We start from the raw sequence: 16,327 nt of genomic DNA, 5'->3' as shown, positions 1-16,327 counted from the left end.
CTACCTGTGGGTCAAAGGGGTTGGAGACCCAGATGACGGGCTGAGAACAAGCCAGAGAGAACATGGGAAGTCTGTTATAGGCTCTGCTCATGCCATCCTATTTAGAACCAGCTTTGCTGCATTGTTTTGGGGATTTTAAGGGGGGAAGATCCTCATAGCTGCCTAAAGTATTTTTCTCTTAAATCCTAGTGGAAATGACTCAACATTAACCATAGGCTGCTGGAGGCATGCTTAATGTCTTGATGGAGCGTGCTTTTACAGAGCAGTGCTAATGTCTGAGGAATTCTCAGTCCTCCCCTGCCCTCCCCAACATAGCTCTCCCATATTCATTCCGAGGCAGCACAGGCAAGAGAGAGTTTGCCTTTGGGGGCCGTCTGCCTTTTCTCGTTAGCACCTCTCATTCTGCTGATACAGAGACCTCACTCTAATGCTCCACGTGGTGTAGGGCCCCTCTGCCTCCCTCTGGTTTCACTCGGTTCTGGAGCTGTCCTTGCTTCCCCCTCACCCCCCTGTGCAAATCAATGGTATGTGCCTCGTGCCCCATACTCTCAGGACCCTCTTTCTAGCACTATGACAAGGGTATAAATCTGTGCAGCTCTCCAGTAACCTGGTTGTGGTACTCCAGCAGGTCCCTAACAAGACACTCTGGTTTTAATAGCCAGGGTGAAATGGCCAGCACAGGGCTGCTGGGGCAGCATTGCATAACAACTGACAGCACTGCAAGCTTTTCGCAGTTTACCATTTTTTTCTCATTTGTTCCTCAGTAATTTCGTGGGATAGGTGAATTAGGTATTCACTCACTCATTGATTGATGGATTGATTGATGGATTCATTCATTTATTCATTCAACGAACCAACAGAATAACCAAACAGTAAATATTTATTGAGCACCTACTAGTTGCTAGGAACTATTCTAAGTTCTGAGTTGCAGTGAACAAAATTGACCAAAAAAACCCCTCTTCCCATGGCACCTCAGATTTGGATGGATAATCTAAGAGGTATCATTATTCCCGTTTTTTATATGAAGAAGCCAAGAGAAAGAGAAATTAAACCCTAAGGACTTATAGCTCATTTAGAGTGGGATGTAGAATCCAGGTATCCTATCTATCTCTCATAATAAGGAGAGTAATAGAGGGATCTTAGGAATCATCTCAATAACCCACTGATTCTGTTGATGAAGAAAACCAAGGTGCTGTGGTTTGGGGGGGGCAGAGATAGGACCGTCGCCCAGCTTCCCTAAGCCCCAGGCCTGTGCCCTATCCATGAGTTCTTAGACCCTGCAGGGGCCTATAATTCACTGGTTCTGTCATCTTGTCACTGTTTCATACCCACCTAATGACCTCTGTCCATTTGGGCTGCTATAAAAAATACCACAGACTGGGTAGCATAAAGCAACAGAGATTTATTTCTCACAATCTGGAGGCTGGAAATCCAAGATCAGGGTACCAACGCAATTGTGTTCTATGGAGGGCACTCTTCTGGGCTGCAGACTGCTAACTTCTTGCCGTTCCTCATCTGGTGGAGAGGGCAATAGATCTCTCTGGAGCCTGTTTTAGAAAGGTATTAATCCCATTCATGAGGGCTCTGCTCTCATATCCTAATCAGCTCCCCAAAGCCCATCTCCTAAGTCATCACCTTGGGGGTTAGGATCTCAGCATATGAATGTGGTGGTGAGGGAGAACACAAATATTCAGACCGTAACAACCACCCGTACTTCCTTAGTCAACATAGATATCATGGCCCATTTTCATAAGAAATATAACTACCTCAACTCCCTTGTCCATTTCCCCCTTTTTCGTAGTTCCTGCAAAAACCCTAACCTAGGCTGAATTCAATTTCTGTTGTTTGCACCCCGTCACCCAGGCAGCTTGGATGTGTCTGGAGAACAAACACATGCTCATGTAGGCAGATCTCACTTACACCTCGGGATCACTAACCTCAACGGCTGCTGCCCCACCAACTTCTAGCCTTTCCTGGTCAGTTCACGCTCCTGCTCTTTTCTGGAAAACTATTTCTTACCTTTTCTCCTCAGTCACCCACCACACCCTTCCTCTCCTCAATCCCTGCTGACAATCTAGCTTTCTTTTTCAGTGAGAAAATAGAAGTACTCAGAGAAGACCTTCCATAGACTCCCATCACCACGTCTGCCATAACCTGTCCCCTAACTTCTGCCAACCCCGCTGTTGCCACAGACGACCTTTGACCCTGTCGAAGGCCATTGCCATCACTTGTGCATTGGAATTTTCCTTGTCACCTGTTCAGGAGCCTCTCTCTAACAATTTTCCCCTCATCCCCTGCATCATCGATTTTCTCTGTTTACCAGATTACTCTCATCAGCAAAGAAGCATGTTGCAATCCCCCCCCCCCCCCCCCGCAATCTTACAAACTAAAAACAACAAAGCCTTTCTTGACTCCATAGCCCCTGCTAGCTACCAGCCTGTTTTCTGTCCTCCGGTATAGCAAACCACCTCATAATGCTTGTTTCCCCTTGAAATCCTCCTCCCACTCTTTCTGGAGCCACTCCAGTGACTAGTTCATGCCTACCTCTATACCAAGCTGCTCTCTCCAGGTTACCAGTGAGCTCTGCATTGCTAGATGCAATGTCATCCTCATCTTTCTCTACCTTTCAGCAGCAATCCCGCCCCACCTGGGAACTCTCCCCCATCACTTGGCTTCCATGACTCTACCCTCTCTTGCTTCTCCTTCTACCACACTGGTGGCTGTTTCTTGCTCTCTCTGCTCTCCGGTGGATGGTGCAGCCCACCACTCATCCTCACTCCTCTTCCCCTTTCTTCATCTCCCATGGTGAGACCATCATTCATGCCTTTAAATATCATCTGTCTCTTATCTTGGTCTTATTCCTAAAGCCCAGTTTTGCATATCCAGTTGTCTAGCAGGTGTCTCCACTTGGATGTTTATAAGCATATCAGATTTAATATGTCCAACTCTGGTCCTCAGACCTGCTCTACCCACACTCCTCCCCCATCTCTGGTAACAATAGCTCCACAGTTTTAGATGCACAGGCCCAACATCAGTGTCCACGTTCATTCCCCTGTCTCTCAAGCCTCACCTCTAATCCATCGGCAAATCCTGTCTGCTCCACCTTCAAAACATTTCTATCTTAACACCTCCACAGCTGCCACCCTGGGCACCAAGTAAAGAGAATTCCCAGAGAAGGGAGGAGCATGTGTAAACACCCTGAGGCAGGAGAGGATGCAAGACCGGAATGTCCCAGAAGGGATCGAGGCATGATTCTTGAGTCTGGGGGGCTGCCTGCCTTGTCAGGGTAAGGACATCACTATGGGGATGCAAGTTTTGGCCAGTGTCAAGTGGTCTGACTGTCTGAAATGGATCTGGTCAGCTCTGATGGATATACATGACTCTGTTAAGTTGCACACTCAGTATGTCTGCAGTGTATGTTGGATGCATGTGTCTGTGTCTGTGCATTCACATGCATGCCTAAATGCGTGTTTTCTCCTACTCTAGATATGTTTTCCTGGAGTCTGAGCCCTCAGTGTGCTAATGTGGTTTCATGTACAATCCACTGGGAAATTCCCAGAGACCCCTGCTCTTGAATTTAGTCCTAGATAAAGCAGCCTATTGGTCATAGCCCCTGGGGTTCCCTGAATTGTTCTAGGCAAAAGTGACTTAGGTCTTATAGGTCAGCCACCCTGGAACAAGAGGGTTCTCAGTGCCCTGTGGCTTATTCTTTGCATAGTCAGTAGTATTCTGCTGTAGCTGCATATACAGGACCCTTGCCCTTCTTTCTCCCCACCCCCTTCTTTCCTCCTGAAATCAAGGTGTTCTGGAGGGAGGGATATTTGGGCTTATGGGTCAGAGGCAAAGCAGGCTCAGGCCACTGATGTGCTCTGTTTTCTTTCTAACGACCATGTAATTGGAGGAAAATTGGTCCAATGTGAGGTGCAGGAAAGTTCAAAAGGGGTTGTTTGGGAGTCTTTGTGCTTGTTTTCTTTTCATGCTAGAGTCCTGAGTTGAATCCCAGCAAGGTGAGATCCTGGGCAAGCCCCAGAGCTCTCTAAAACTGTACATAATTCTCAGTACAAAGTCACCTACAAAGGCAGGCAGGGAAGTTCTCAATGGACAGATCCTTTAGGTCTGAAAGGTGAATAGGAATAAATGCTTTGTAGAGATGGCTCTGGGTTTCCCTCCTGCCCTGGGAACAGTGATCCTGGGGACCTCAGAGCCTTCCAGAGGGGCAGGATCGTTAAATAGGCCTTGAAAAGTAAAGCCAAGAGAGCACAGGGTCAGTTTCCTAGTCCACTTTGACTCAGTTTCTCTAGCTATAAAACGGACAGATGCTCTCTGTTACTGACCTCCTTCCCAGGACTGTTACGAGGCCTGCTAGTCAACCAAGCGCCAAAGTGTTAAGGAAGCAGAATGGTGAAGGGGTTCAAAGCACAGGTTTTGTTGTCAGAGAGACCTCTTTCCAAACCTTGTTTTATCAGCTGGGTGACTTTGGACAAGTTACATAATCTCTCTATGCCTCAGTTTCCTTATGTAAAATAATGACAGTAACCGTGTTTATTTTGAGAGTCACTTTAAGGGTAAAATGAGAGAATGCATATAAAACATCTCACACAGTGCTTAGTACAGCATAAGTGCCCTATCTTGACAGAACAAAGGAGGAAGGAAGAAACAATAAGAACAAAGAGGTCATGACTGTTGCTCTGATGCTAAAACAAGCTGGCTATTATGATAGTTCTCACCAAATACCCAAGATCCCTGTAGATTTCCCAGCCTCCTTTACAGTGAGGTGTGCTCCATGCCGGTATTTCCGGCCAACAGACCGAGAGCAGAGGTGTCATGAGTCCCTACTCAGTCAAGAAAGCTAAGAGCTGGTATGGCTCCTTGTTTCCTCTCTTTGCCAGCCCAGCGGCCTTGGAGGCCATGCCTTCCCTATGTCATCTTACAAGGTGGAGCAAGTTGTTTATGGGAGTGTAGAATCTGTGTTTACTGTGTTAACCCAGTGAGATCTTGGAACTCATTTGTTATGCTAATAGCCTTGCTGACCAGCACAGTAGTCTATACGGGAGAAGTAAATCTATTTCTGGCCTCCTGGGGCATCTAGAGATGATGGTGGTGACAAGAACATTAGCTGCAATAGTCACTGTTTTTTGAGCCTTTGAGGAGTCCTATAGAGACCTTTGCAGATGTTAAATCATTCATCCCTCTCAGGGACCTCATGAGGTACATATTTTGCTATTACATAGTAATGGTGTTCCTAAAATAAACTTTAAGTTATTTTTAAAATGGGTTCTCTGGGGCACCTGGGTGGCTCAGTCGGTTAAGCATTAGACTCTTGATTTCAGCTCAGGTTATGATCTAAGGGTTCCTGGGATTGAACACTGCACTGGGCTCTGTGCTCAGGGGGGAGTCTGCTTGAGAGTCTCTCTCTCTCTCCCCCTGCCCCTTTCCCTGTTCTCTCTCTCTCTCTCAAATAAATAAATCTTTTAAAAAATAAAAATAAAATGGGTTCTTTCAAACAACTTTAATGAGGAAAAAACTTCTTAGGGGCAAGAATTTTAGATGATGGAAACAAAGTTATTTCTCTCACAGAAATGTCAAAAATAAAGGTTTTAATTGCTATTAAGGACATTTTGAAGTCGTAAACTAAAAATAACAGATTTTCAAAATTGGCATAAGCCAGCCTAAATGTCAGTGAGCAAATGCTGAATTCTGTGGAAGATAAGACTCAGGTCAACTTGCTCCTGAACCATCAAAATAAATTGTGGTTTGGACCAGAGTGCTATTAAAAGGAAGCCCCCGCTAGATCTCAAGAAAATTGCTCGCAAAAATAAATAAATAAATAAAAATAAATTTTAAAAATGGAAATCCCAATGGCAAAGAAGAATCGGTCACCCAACGGAAGTGGCCATGGGTGCTGAAGCAAATAAGCTTGCTTTCTACACACGTGGGATGCATTTCTGATCATGACAGTGACGCAAACCAACAACATCACAAATCAGTTTTCTTATTGAACTGATCAGGTTACATCCAGTTTGCATTATGAAATTTGCATTGCAGGAACAAAGCCTGAATGTGATTTGACCAGTGAGGAAACCAAGAAAATAAGAGGATATCAGTGTTTACAGGGAGCAACTGTAGAAAGAGCCCCACATCAGGGCTGTCTGCTTTTTTCACTTGCTGAAGTTCAAGTTTTTTCCCTTATGCTCACAGAGTTCCCCTGATGTATAGTGACACCTGTATATCCTCATGGATGATGGTGCCACCTCTGAGCTGGGATTTGAGACCTCTGCAGTTTGGGGCTTTCCTTCTTCTGGGCTTACCTGGAGCCTCAGCTCCATGGTCCTCTCCATCTCTCCACTGGGGGAGGCTTAGAGCTTCTGCTCTGAACGACAGAGACTCTTTGGCCCTTGTTGCTTAGACATGTTGACATTTCTGAAAGTACCAGTTGACCTAGAGAACATCTAGGCTGTCTAGGAAAGTGCCTGGGGCTGGGGAACCAATTAATTTCATTACTAAAATAAACAATCCCAGTGACCTTTGGGAGTTAGCACACTTTGACTTTTCCCCTCCTTCAGGCTGTAGCTGGGCAGCTGGACATGCTACCGCTCCCTGAGAAAAGTAAGGCTTGGCTGTGCTGTGGCCCTGCCCTGGCCTGCTGCTGACGTACATGCTTCTGGCCCGAGGCCTCTCGCTCCGTCCTTCACCCAGCGGGGGAGGTACTGAATGAGCCCCACAGTTCTTGCCTTGCCTGTCAGTGAGGCAGGTGAATCTGCAAGAAGTTTCTGGAGAATGCAGATAGACATGTGGGCCCTCTGGGAGTTGTGTTCGCCTCCAAACAGGATGGCTTCTGTTACCTAGCCCAGGAAGGCTGTTGACTCTTCAGGCTCCCCAAATTTGCCATTCTTCTCTTATGATTTATTCATGAAATTCAACCGGCCCTTTCTGAATCACCACCCACTGCGTGCCCGGGGCTGTGTGGGCTGAGGTTGGACAGCAGGAAGATATTAGACGCGTTTTCTACTCTTGAGGACCTACAGAACTTAATGGGAAGATGAGACTCACGCATTAGGTGATAAGTTGAGACAGCGTATAATGAAGAGCTAATTAAATATTGTCGTTATCCATGGTAGCTAAGAGCACAGATTTAGCATCAAGTGTCTGGGTTCAAATCCCATCACCATCATTTTGATCAAGTTTGACTTTGGGCAAGTGCTTTAACCTCTTTAGTCTTCTGTTCCCTTATTACAGCTACTGAGAGTACTAGCCTCAACGTGTTTCTGTGAAAATTAAGTGGGACAGTGCAGGTAAAGTGCTTGGTACAGCACCTGAGTCATGGCCTCACTGTTATTACTAGCTACTGATATTAGTTGTCAGAACATATTTGAGAGACCCCAGTAGTATAGAAATCTGGAATCTAAACACGCCACATTCTGTGTGCTGGTCTCCCTTCTCTGTTCCTTTCAGCAGTGATTGGTAATCTCAACTGATCAGTTACTCAGTTAACAGGAGCCCCGGGGGACAGTTTTAACACCCCCACCCCTGTAACTCCCTCTGACTCTGTCGATGATGCCTCCCATGTATCTCCTACACCCCAATACCATTCTCATCCTTAAACCAGCTCCTCACACAGCCAGGTGGATCACATAAGAGCCCTCTTAACTAGTTTCCTTGCTTCCTTTTTCACTCTCTGCCAAACCATGTTTATTGCTACTCAAGAGGACTTTCTAAAATCTAAACCAGATGATCATTCCCTTGCTCACACCCCTCCTGTGGCTTCCCATTACTCTCAGGAAACACCCAAGCCCAGATCCTTTATCATGACCCACGAGGGTCCTTGCTATAGGACCCCTGCCTAGTTCTGTAGCTTCATCCCTTTTTTCTCATGTCATCCCCACAATTCAGCAATGCAGCCTGCTCCCCAAGTGCTCCTGGGTCTCATGGCCCTCCATGGCCATGCACAAGTCTAGAGCCCTCTGTTCCTGTCCCCTGAAAAGTTGTACTCATGCTTCAAAACTAAATTCCAACCACTTCCTTTGGGAAGCCTTCCTTTACCAGGTCTGGGTTCACTGGCCTCCCTCTGTTCTCCTATGATACCTTTGTTTTCATGTCTGTCTTCTCCACTACCATCTGATATTTGGAAAGGAATATTCTTATTCATTTTTGTATGTTCATATTGAAAAAGGACTGGAGAGGCGGATGGATGGTGGTTGGGTGGAAAGCTGGATGGATGGATGGATGATTAAAAAGATAGATAAATGGACAAATTCAACAAAAAAAAAGTGGCAAAACCTCTAATCAGATTTTACACCCAGCTGCCTCCAGGAGGGTGATCAGCAGTACTGTAAAGCTTCATAGTTCAGGCTGAAAAGCAGTATGACCTTGCAACTCACAGCCAGTGGGTTTTTGACCTTGATGCTGCCCAATGTTCCAACAGGAAAGCTAAAAAAGAGTACTGATCTCAAAGGGAGGGGGACAGCCAGGTGGACTTTATCTTATCACTGACCTGGCCTATGGCCTGTTTGTCAGCCTCCTTGGGTCTGCCCTCATATGGGTCCCATTCAGTCCTTTTTTCCATCCAGGCATCATGGATCTATTTTCAGCTTGAACCACAACAGGAGATTTCCACCGCTGGGCCCAGGGTGACAGAGCAGAGGACGGCATGAGTGATCGAGGGCCTCATGGCCAGTACTCCCGTCTGCAGCCCAGTGCTTCCCTGCCCCTCTACCAGGACAGTGACACATGTCATACTGTTCATTTTCCTGTTCAGGAGCTGCTCTACAGCATCCGCATGGGCAATGCACCTTATGCAGCTTGGAGCCTTCATCAGCTCTTCAAGGAAGACCTATCAGCCAGCTTGGTTAGCTAAGTAAATGTGAATAAATCCTGGGATGAGCTGGGAATGAAATAGAGCATCCAGCTCCTTGTGATAGGGAGAACCAGCACGAGGCCCGCCCACGCTAAAGCGGAAAAACCCGGAGGCTTTGGGAGAAGAGCCCGGCCCAGCTGCCCTGGAAGGCTCATCAGGCAGGCAGAGCACAATTGGCTCAGTTTGGTTGTGTTTTTATTTTTGTCCAGCCACAAATACTGAAAAATGATTCCTTCCCTTCCTGGAGCCTTGGAGCCAAGCTGGTTTTATTTTTAGCTTCAACTCTGCTTTGGGGCTTTTAGCGCACTGAACACCCTACCCGCTGCAGGCCGCAGCAGGCCAGATTTTCAGATTTTTGCCTAGACTGGAGCATTGGGCATCTGAATGGCACTCTCACTGGGCTTTGCGCAGCTGTGACAATAGAGGGTGGTTCCAGACAGACCCACCGAGAGACCAGTTCTGGCCTTAGGGACCTCCAAGAGAGTCCTGTTCAGGAAGGGAAGCGGATTCAGGGTGGACGGTTGTCTGGGCTAGTGCAGAGGGGGCGGCAATCGTGGAAGAAAGGAAGCAAAGGGGAAAAAAAGGAAGAAGAAAGGGAAAGAGGAAGGGAGCTGTCAGTTACTGCAAGGCTTCGAGTGGTTCGTGGTTCAGAACCAGGGCTCTGGAGGCAGACTGCCTGGGTCCAGATGCTGTCCCTACCCCTTCTTCATGCTGTGGCCTTATGGAATGTGCCCAACCCCTCCAGACACCAGCGTCCTCGGCTGTGAGATGTGGGTCATAATGGCGCCTGCCTCTGGGCTCTTCTGCCTGCAATCCTGCCCGTCCAGCATGCAGCCTAGCGTCCGACATGCAGTTAGGACTCGACAAGCATCGTCTGCAGTATTATCACCACGCTCTTACTGCAGTGCTAGACACTTTGGCATATACTGTGTCATTAGGAATTACTATAACCCAACGAGTAGGGTTATTTTCCACATGGAACACTGAGGCTCAGCAGGCTAGGTAACGGCCCTAAGGCCCCACAAAGAGATCAAGATCTAGTTAGACCTGAACCCAGCCTTGGCCAGCCCCAAAGCCATACCACGCCTCCCCTGGGATCAGTGCTCCCACATGACATAAAGGGACCTATTGCTGACTGTATGGGAACCGAACTAAACAAGCAACTAGATTACCCTTCACCCTCCCCTGGGCTCCCTCCATCTCTCCATTTTAGTGACAGGAACACAAAGAATAGATACTGGGTGTGATCAAAAGAACACTGGTCAAACTCAGGGAAACAAAGTATGGTGGTGGCTATCAGGGACAGGGCAGGGCAGGTGGGGGGGTGTTGTTTGATGGGGATAGTGTTTCAGTTCTGCAAGATGAAAAAGATCCAGAGATCTGTACAACAATGTGAATATACTTAACACTACTGAACTGTACACATGAAAATGGTTAAGGTGGAAAAAAAACTTTTTTTACCACAATTAACAAAAAATTTCAAAAAGAGCACTGGTGTGGGAGTCAGGCTACTGTTGGGGTGAGGCAGGGAATTTGAGCTTATCCCGTCCAACTTCCCAGCCTCTCATCTGGCCTCCTTGAGTCAGGGGGCTCCTGAACAGCATCACTGGTCCATACCTGCCCACACACGCTGTGAGCCCCTCAGAGCTGAGCAGCACACTCCTGACAGGAGGCTTATTCTGTGGTCTTAAATGCTCCTCTCTTACATGCTTTGCCCTTTTTAACCTCCTTCTAGATCCCTGTCCCTCTCAAGTGTTTGGCCATCAACCTGGGATGAAAGGGGGAAAATACCAAAATCCCACCCAGGGAACCATGTCTGCTTGATGCGATGGGGAAAGCATGGGCTTTGGGAGGAGATGCAAAGAAGAAGCTCACCTTTTTCTTCAGTTTGCTTAACTCTCAGATAAGATAATAATGGTTGTCCCAGGTAACCAAACAGGCAGTTCACTCTAAGGAAGAAATTCAGCCAGGCTATAAACTGTTCTTTGGCTCCAAGACATTCTGGGGACAGATTTGGAGACACTGGTTTGGACACTCACCGATGAGGCTACATGAAGATACTAGGAGAGGGAGGCATGGGAGCAGGCAGGGAACAGGGTCTCCCTCTTGGCCTCTCACTCCCAGGAGAGCAGCCTTCTTGGAAGCCACAACAAGGGTCCTGTGTCCTTTGGAAACACACATGGCCTTCTTTACTATTGGCATTAGTGTTCACCGTTCTCAGGAGACTGTCTAACTGGCTCTATTGCTGCCATCCAACATGGGGCCTCCCTCCTGGCCGAGTTTACCTCCAGCCACACGGCATGGCCAGACTGTGATCTTTGACCCAGAGCCGACTGCTCCATTAGGCACGGTGGGGACAGTGTCCAAGACCAACAATACTTTTAGAGTCCCATGAAAATGGTTTCATTTCTTTTAAAATTATAAGGAAAAAAAAACCCTTTCAGGTCAAAGTAAATGTTATTATATATAATATTAATATATTTTATACCAACATAGTTATAAAATATGATATTAATTTTTTATAGAGATAGGGACACGCAAAGGCAGAAGTGCCAAGGGCCCATGAAAATTATAATGCAGCCCTCCTCTGGGCCAAAGAGCCAGGCTGGTAGGGATTCCATTTGGCCCCTCAACCCGTGGCCTCTTCTACTTCCATAGTAACTGCTATTTCCCCACCACACCACCACCATTATCTAGGATAGAATATTCTCTCTGGTATTTTGTTTCTTTTTAGGGACCCATTTTGCTTATCAGTTTCATCACTTGGCAATAGCTACCTGGAGCACTTGGCCAGAAAGTTTCGAAAGCCTTGTGTGGGATCTGTGGGAAAGAACGTGTGATCTATGAGTGATGTCTGTCCTAGGCTCATGATGGGGGAATGGCAGCACGCGTGCTATGTTCTTGCCTGTGACTGACCTTTGCCTTATATCCTCAACTTGACTGCAAGCTTTTCAAGACAGAATATGCCTTAACATGATGTGCATCCCACGTTGAAAGATCTAGAAGTTCTCTTTATACCTGTTGATTGATTGATTAATTGATTGGTGTCTGTGAATACACTTGATCCAATTTAATGTCCCCTGACATCCTTTCATTCTTCTCTTCATCTGTAGGCGCCTGAACAAGAATAAGCTCCAGGTCCTCCCAGAACTGCTTTTCCAGAGTACACCGAAGCTCACCAGACTGTGAGTAGAATTGAATTGTGTTTTCTACCGGGCGTCCTGCCTGGCTTTGGTGATGTGGATATTGTGATTGCCTTCGTGAGTGGAGCCTGGTGCCGTGCAGAGCTTGGCAGTTAGCCCATATGCGCGGGGACTTGGAGCTGGTCTTCAACATGGCGTGCCCTTATACGCCCCTCCACACCCAACTTTTTGCTCCCTTTCTTCAGAGATCAGTGACTTAAGTGGCCACTGAGAGCTAGTGACTTGTGGTAGTAGATCTTTTCTTTGCAAGGAAGGACATGCTGCCATTTAACATGGGTCTGACCTTACCTCAGGGAAATGCCCTGAGGATGGGATTTGAGATGCGTTTATTTACAGGAGACATCAGTGGTGTCAGAAGGCACTGGATTGGACTGATCATTTCAACCTTACCACCCTGCAGACTAGTACACGTCCTGCCCTTCGCCTGCTTCCTACTGCTGCCAGTCTTGGAATCCTGGGTCTGGAGAGCTATGGTTTTGTGGGAAAAGGAAGAAACACCTTGAATTTTGCTTTATCTTCTGGAATGGTCCAGGTTATAATGCAGGGGGAAGCTTGGAGATGCTTCTGTGCATTTATTCAGTGGGAGAGTGTGGAGGTTTAGGAGCTAGAGATGCATGTCAGAGTGGAGATTGTGGTTTGCATATTGTGGGTGTTAGCCAAGTGCTAATTAACTGGTGGTGAATGGCTCCATGATTCTGAACCTACAAGTCATACTGGCAGTGACTCTTGTAGTTCATGGGGTGAACTGGGTTGGCCCGAGCCTTGGTTTTCTGAATGGAGTGACAGTGTCTGGCTGCTTATTAGTCAAGCGGTGAGATTTACAGCCTGGCTGGGAAGACTCTAACATTACTGGGGAGGCTCCAAACTTGTGGCCACTATTCACATTCTCGGTGGCTGTGTTTAATACCTATTTATGCACTCGAACAATGCGTGTAGGCTCCAAGATACATTGGGAAATACGAAACACATGTCAGTGAGTGCACTTAAGAACGAGTTCTGAATTGGAAATCTGTATCTATAGCTATATGTGTGGGTACACACAAAGAGACCATATACATAAGTGTATTTTAAGGGGTACTTTATTGGAACAAGAACAGCAAGGGTTGGCTGGTGTTTAAGTGGTACAGTAGCGTGGCTCGCCTTCTCTAGGACACACCTGTACCTTGTCAAGGTCTGCTCGTGCTGTGTACTGCATTTCTCTCGCTCAGTCCACCTGGCTGACTTTGCTAAACATGGACAAGAATATGCCCCCCTTTCCACCCTTCCTCTCTGAATCCACTTTGATGAGCGTGAGGGTGGATAAAGTGACATTCGGCAGCCTGGGTGTCTAGCTGAGCTGGATAAGCAAGACGAAATGGGCATGAGGGGAAAGAACCTGGTTTTTAATTTCCTCTTCCTGTATAGTTCTTTCCCTCTGTGTTTACTTACTAGCTGTCTCTCCACCCAGCACTACATTGTGCCTTTTCAAGCTGCTCCTAAATAATGCTGGCTATCTGCTCTTCATTGGGAATCTCAGCATCACTTTCTAGGCACACAGAAGGTGTCTGTGGGGCTGGGGCTGCTGGAAGGCTTCGAGCAGGTGGGGTCTGACGGTTCTACTTGTTGCAGGACGTCGGGCGGGCCGGTTCTTGCTCACGGAACGTGGCCTCCCAGCCATTCCCCACAGCCGTCAGAGTGATGCCCATTTTGTTCAAGGCTGCTCTTGACCCAAGCAGAGGAGGAATTTCAGGCAGCGAGATGCTGGGGGCCAGGCCCGGGCAAACAGCCCGGGACATGGGAAACCTCAGGGTGCTATCCTGTCACTTTCTAACTGAGAGAGGTTGGGGGAGTCACTTTCCCTTCTGTGCCTGAATATCCTCATCAGTAAAAGGCAGACACCCCTCCTCCCTTTCATCTTCCTCGCTGAGGAGTTGTGAGTATTGGACGAGATCACAGTGTGCGTGTGTTTTCTAGGGTTTACAGTGTGGTGTGAGTGTCCTCACCAAGGTAACTATGACTACTCCTACACTTCCCATCTGCTCAGCCTCACTCTCTGATCTCTTCCTACGGGATGCATGAAGGAACTGGGAGTTGCTGTGAGCACTGAGGTGGACGACCCTGAGCTTTTACTTCAAGCCAGAAGAGCTGCAGCTGGGAAGGCAGGGAAGACATTCGACTCCCCTTCCAGGCCCTAGCCAGGCACAGAGGCCGGCACCACATCAGCTCTCAGTGAACGGGCCGATGAAGAAGTGAAGGATATAGGCCTAGGTATAGCAACAGTACCCTTAGGCTCTGGTTCTTTTACCCCCATTCATTCATTCATTCATTCACTCATTCATTCATTCAATAAGCTCTTCCACTGTGCCTGGCTTCTGCTGGGTTTTCAGCTGCAGACATGAAGGATGCCCACTTCTCTGTGTGCCTCATCATGACACATTCTGAATGGCTGCCAAAAAGCTGAGAGCTAAATATAATTTTTTTTTTTTATTGAAGCAGCTATATTAACCCAGGTTTCAGCTATAATCAGCAATCCCTTTTTTCTCTCTGGGCTTGATCTTTGATTTTTCTTAATGGCCCTATTGTGTCTTTGTCTTATTTTGTTGGCCACTCCAGGGCCTTTTTGGAAGTAAGCAGGGTACAAATTAGAAATCAATAAATGTGCAATCATGAGTGTGTATACATATGCCACTAGCTCTGTTTTAAAAGAGCATTGCATCTCAATAGACACAGTGAGCCATTTTCCAGGGAATGCTAAATGTGGGTACTCTGTGGCTGTCTACTCCGTAGTATGCCATGTGGGATAAGTAGCAATTCTGGACACGCCTTTTCCTTTCTTACTAGATCTGTAGACAAAAACTGCCTAATACTCAGTGTTTATCCAAAGAATACCTTTTGGAAAGGCTATGGACATGTAATAAGATGTTTTCAGGAGTGATGGGAAAGGGAAATAATATTTATTGAAAACCTGCTATTATAATAAAGTTACTAACCAGTGAGTGACAGAAATGTGACTAACGTTAGTTTAATCCAAAGAGGAAATATATTAGTTTATATGCCTGGGAAGACTAGAAATAGTTATGGATGGCTTTAGGAACAACTGGATCCAAGGGCTTGGTGATGTCATTGGGACTTCATCTCCCTCCCTCCATTGTGTGTAACAGTGCCCATGATGGTGGGCAAAAGCAGAAGACTCGGGGGCACTAAACTGGCACTCTGGGTAGAGTCAACAGTCCTGCAAGAAAGAACCAATGGTAGATTGCTTAGCTTGGTCACACGTCTATGTCGGAGCACGTCGCTGTTGCCAATGAGGTGGTGTCCTCTGACTGATCAAGTTTGGGTCGTGGGTTCATCCCACTTGTTTGGGGATGAGAGTATGGGTTTTCCCAAAGAAAGAATAATTCTGTTATTGGAAGATGGGGGAAGTGATGCCAAACTTGAAAACAACAGATATCTGCAAGTTTATTGAGCATCTACTTTGTGCAGACTGCTGCGCTTTAATTGAGTGCTTTGGATCCTCAATAACACTTCAAGGTAATAACAGTAACAAACCCATTGACTGGCAGATGCTGTTCTGAGCGCTTTATGTAGAACTCATTTGATACTCCTACCAGCCCTGTGGGATAGGTGCTATGACTATTACTGTTTGATCGATGTGAAACTTCAGCTCAGAGGTTAAGAACTCGCCCAACATCATACAACTACTCTGTGAGAGAACCAGAATTCAAATTTGAGTAATCTGACTCTGGAGTCTGTGCTTTTCTCTACTACAGTCAGCTCCCTGCCTCAATACTCCCATTTTATAGTAGAGGAAACTACAACTCAAGAGTTTGAATTACTTGCCCATATGGCCCACATTTCTAAGAAGTTGCACTACCCTGGGACTTTGCCTCAATGTTCAGATTTAACCTTTACACCAATCTTGCAGAGAGAATCATTCTCAAATCTACTTCTGAAGCTTAGAGGGGTTAGTGTCCTTCAGTTTTCTACCATGCCAAGCTAGCTATTGTGGAGACCTGAAGTGTTGATAAAAAAGATTGTTAATGGACCTGTCATATATCCAAGTGTTTCTGTCAGGCCTCTGCTGGTCACTCCACCCCCATCCACCCTCAGATCCAGCACCATTGATTGATTGATCCATATCTATATTAGTGGTGTATCTGTCCTCTTGCTCTGTTTTCAAGCACATAGAGTACAAGCCAGAGCATCCTAGAGCTTGGAAGTGCCCTGAGGTTTAGGTAATACTGCTGCGGTTGATAAAGGGCCAGTAAGGTCTATGTCATGCCCTGGGCAC

General features: G+C 46.7%; 1 protein-coding gene across 1 annotated transcript in view; it reads left to right on the top strand.

Annotated features, from left to right (window-relative positions):
• Positions 1 to 16,327, top strand: part of SLIT3 (slit guidance ligand 3) — a 592,234-nt gene that overhangs the window by 88,548 nt on the left and 487,359 nt on the right. The window contains exon 4 of the mRNA XM_036106743.2: positions 11,968 to 12,039. Within this exon, the coding sequence (XP_035962636.2) occupies positions 11,968 to 12,039 (72 nt within the window). The remainder of the gene's footprint in view (positions 1 to 11,967; positions 12,040 to 16,327) is intronic.

Source organism: Halichoerus grypus, chromosome 2, assembly GCF_964656455.1.
Source record: "Halichoerus grypus chromosome 2, mHalGry1.hap1.1, whole genome shotgun sequence".
NCBI classification, from domain to species: Eukaryota; Metazoa; Chordata; class Mammalia; order Carnivora; family Phocidae; genus Halichoerus; species Halichoerus grypus.
Note: the sequence above shows the minus strand (reverse complement) of the source record. Positions and strands in the feature narration are given on the sequence as shown.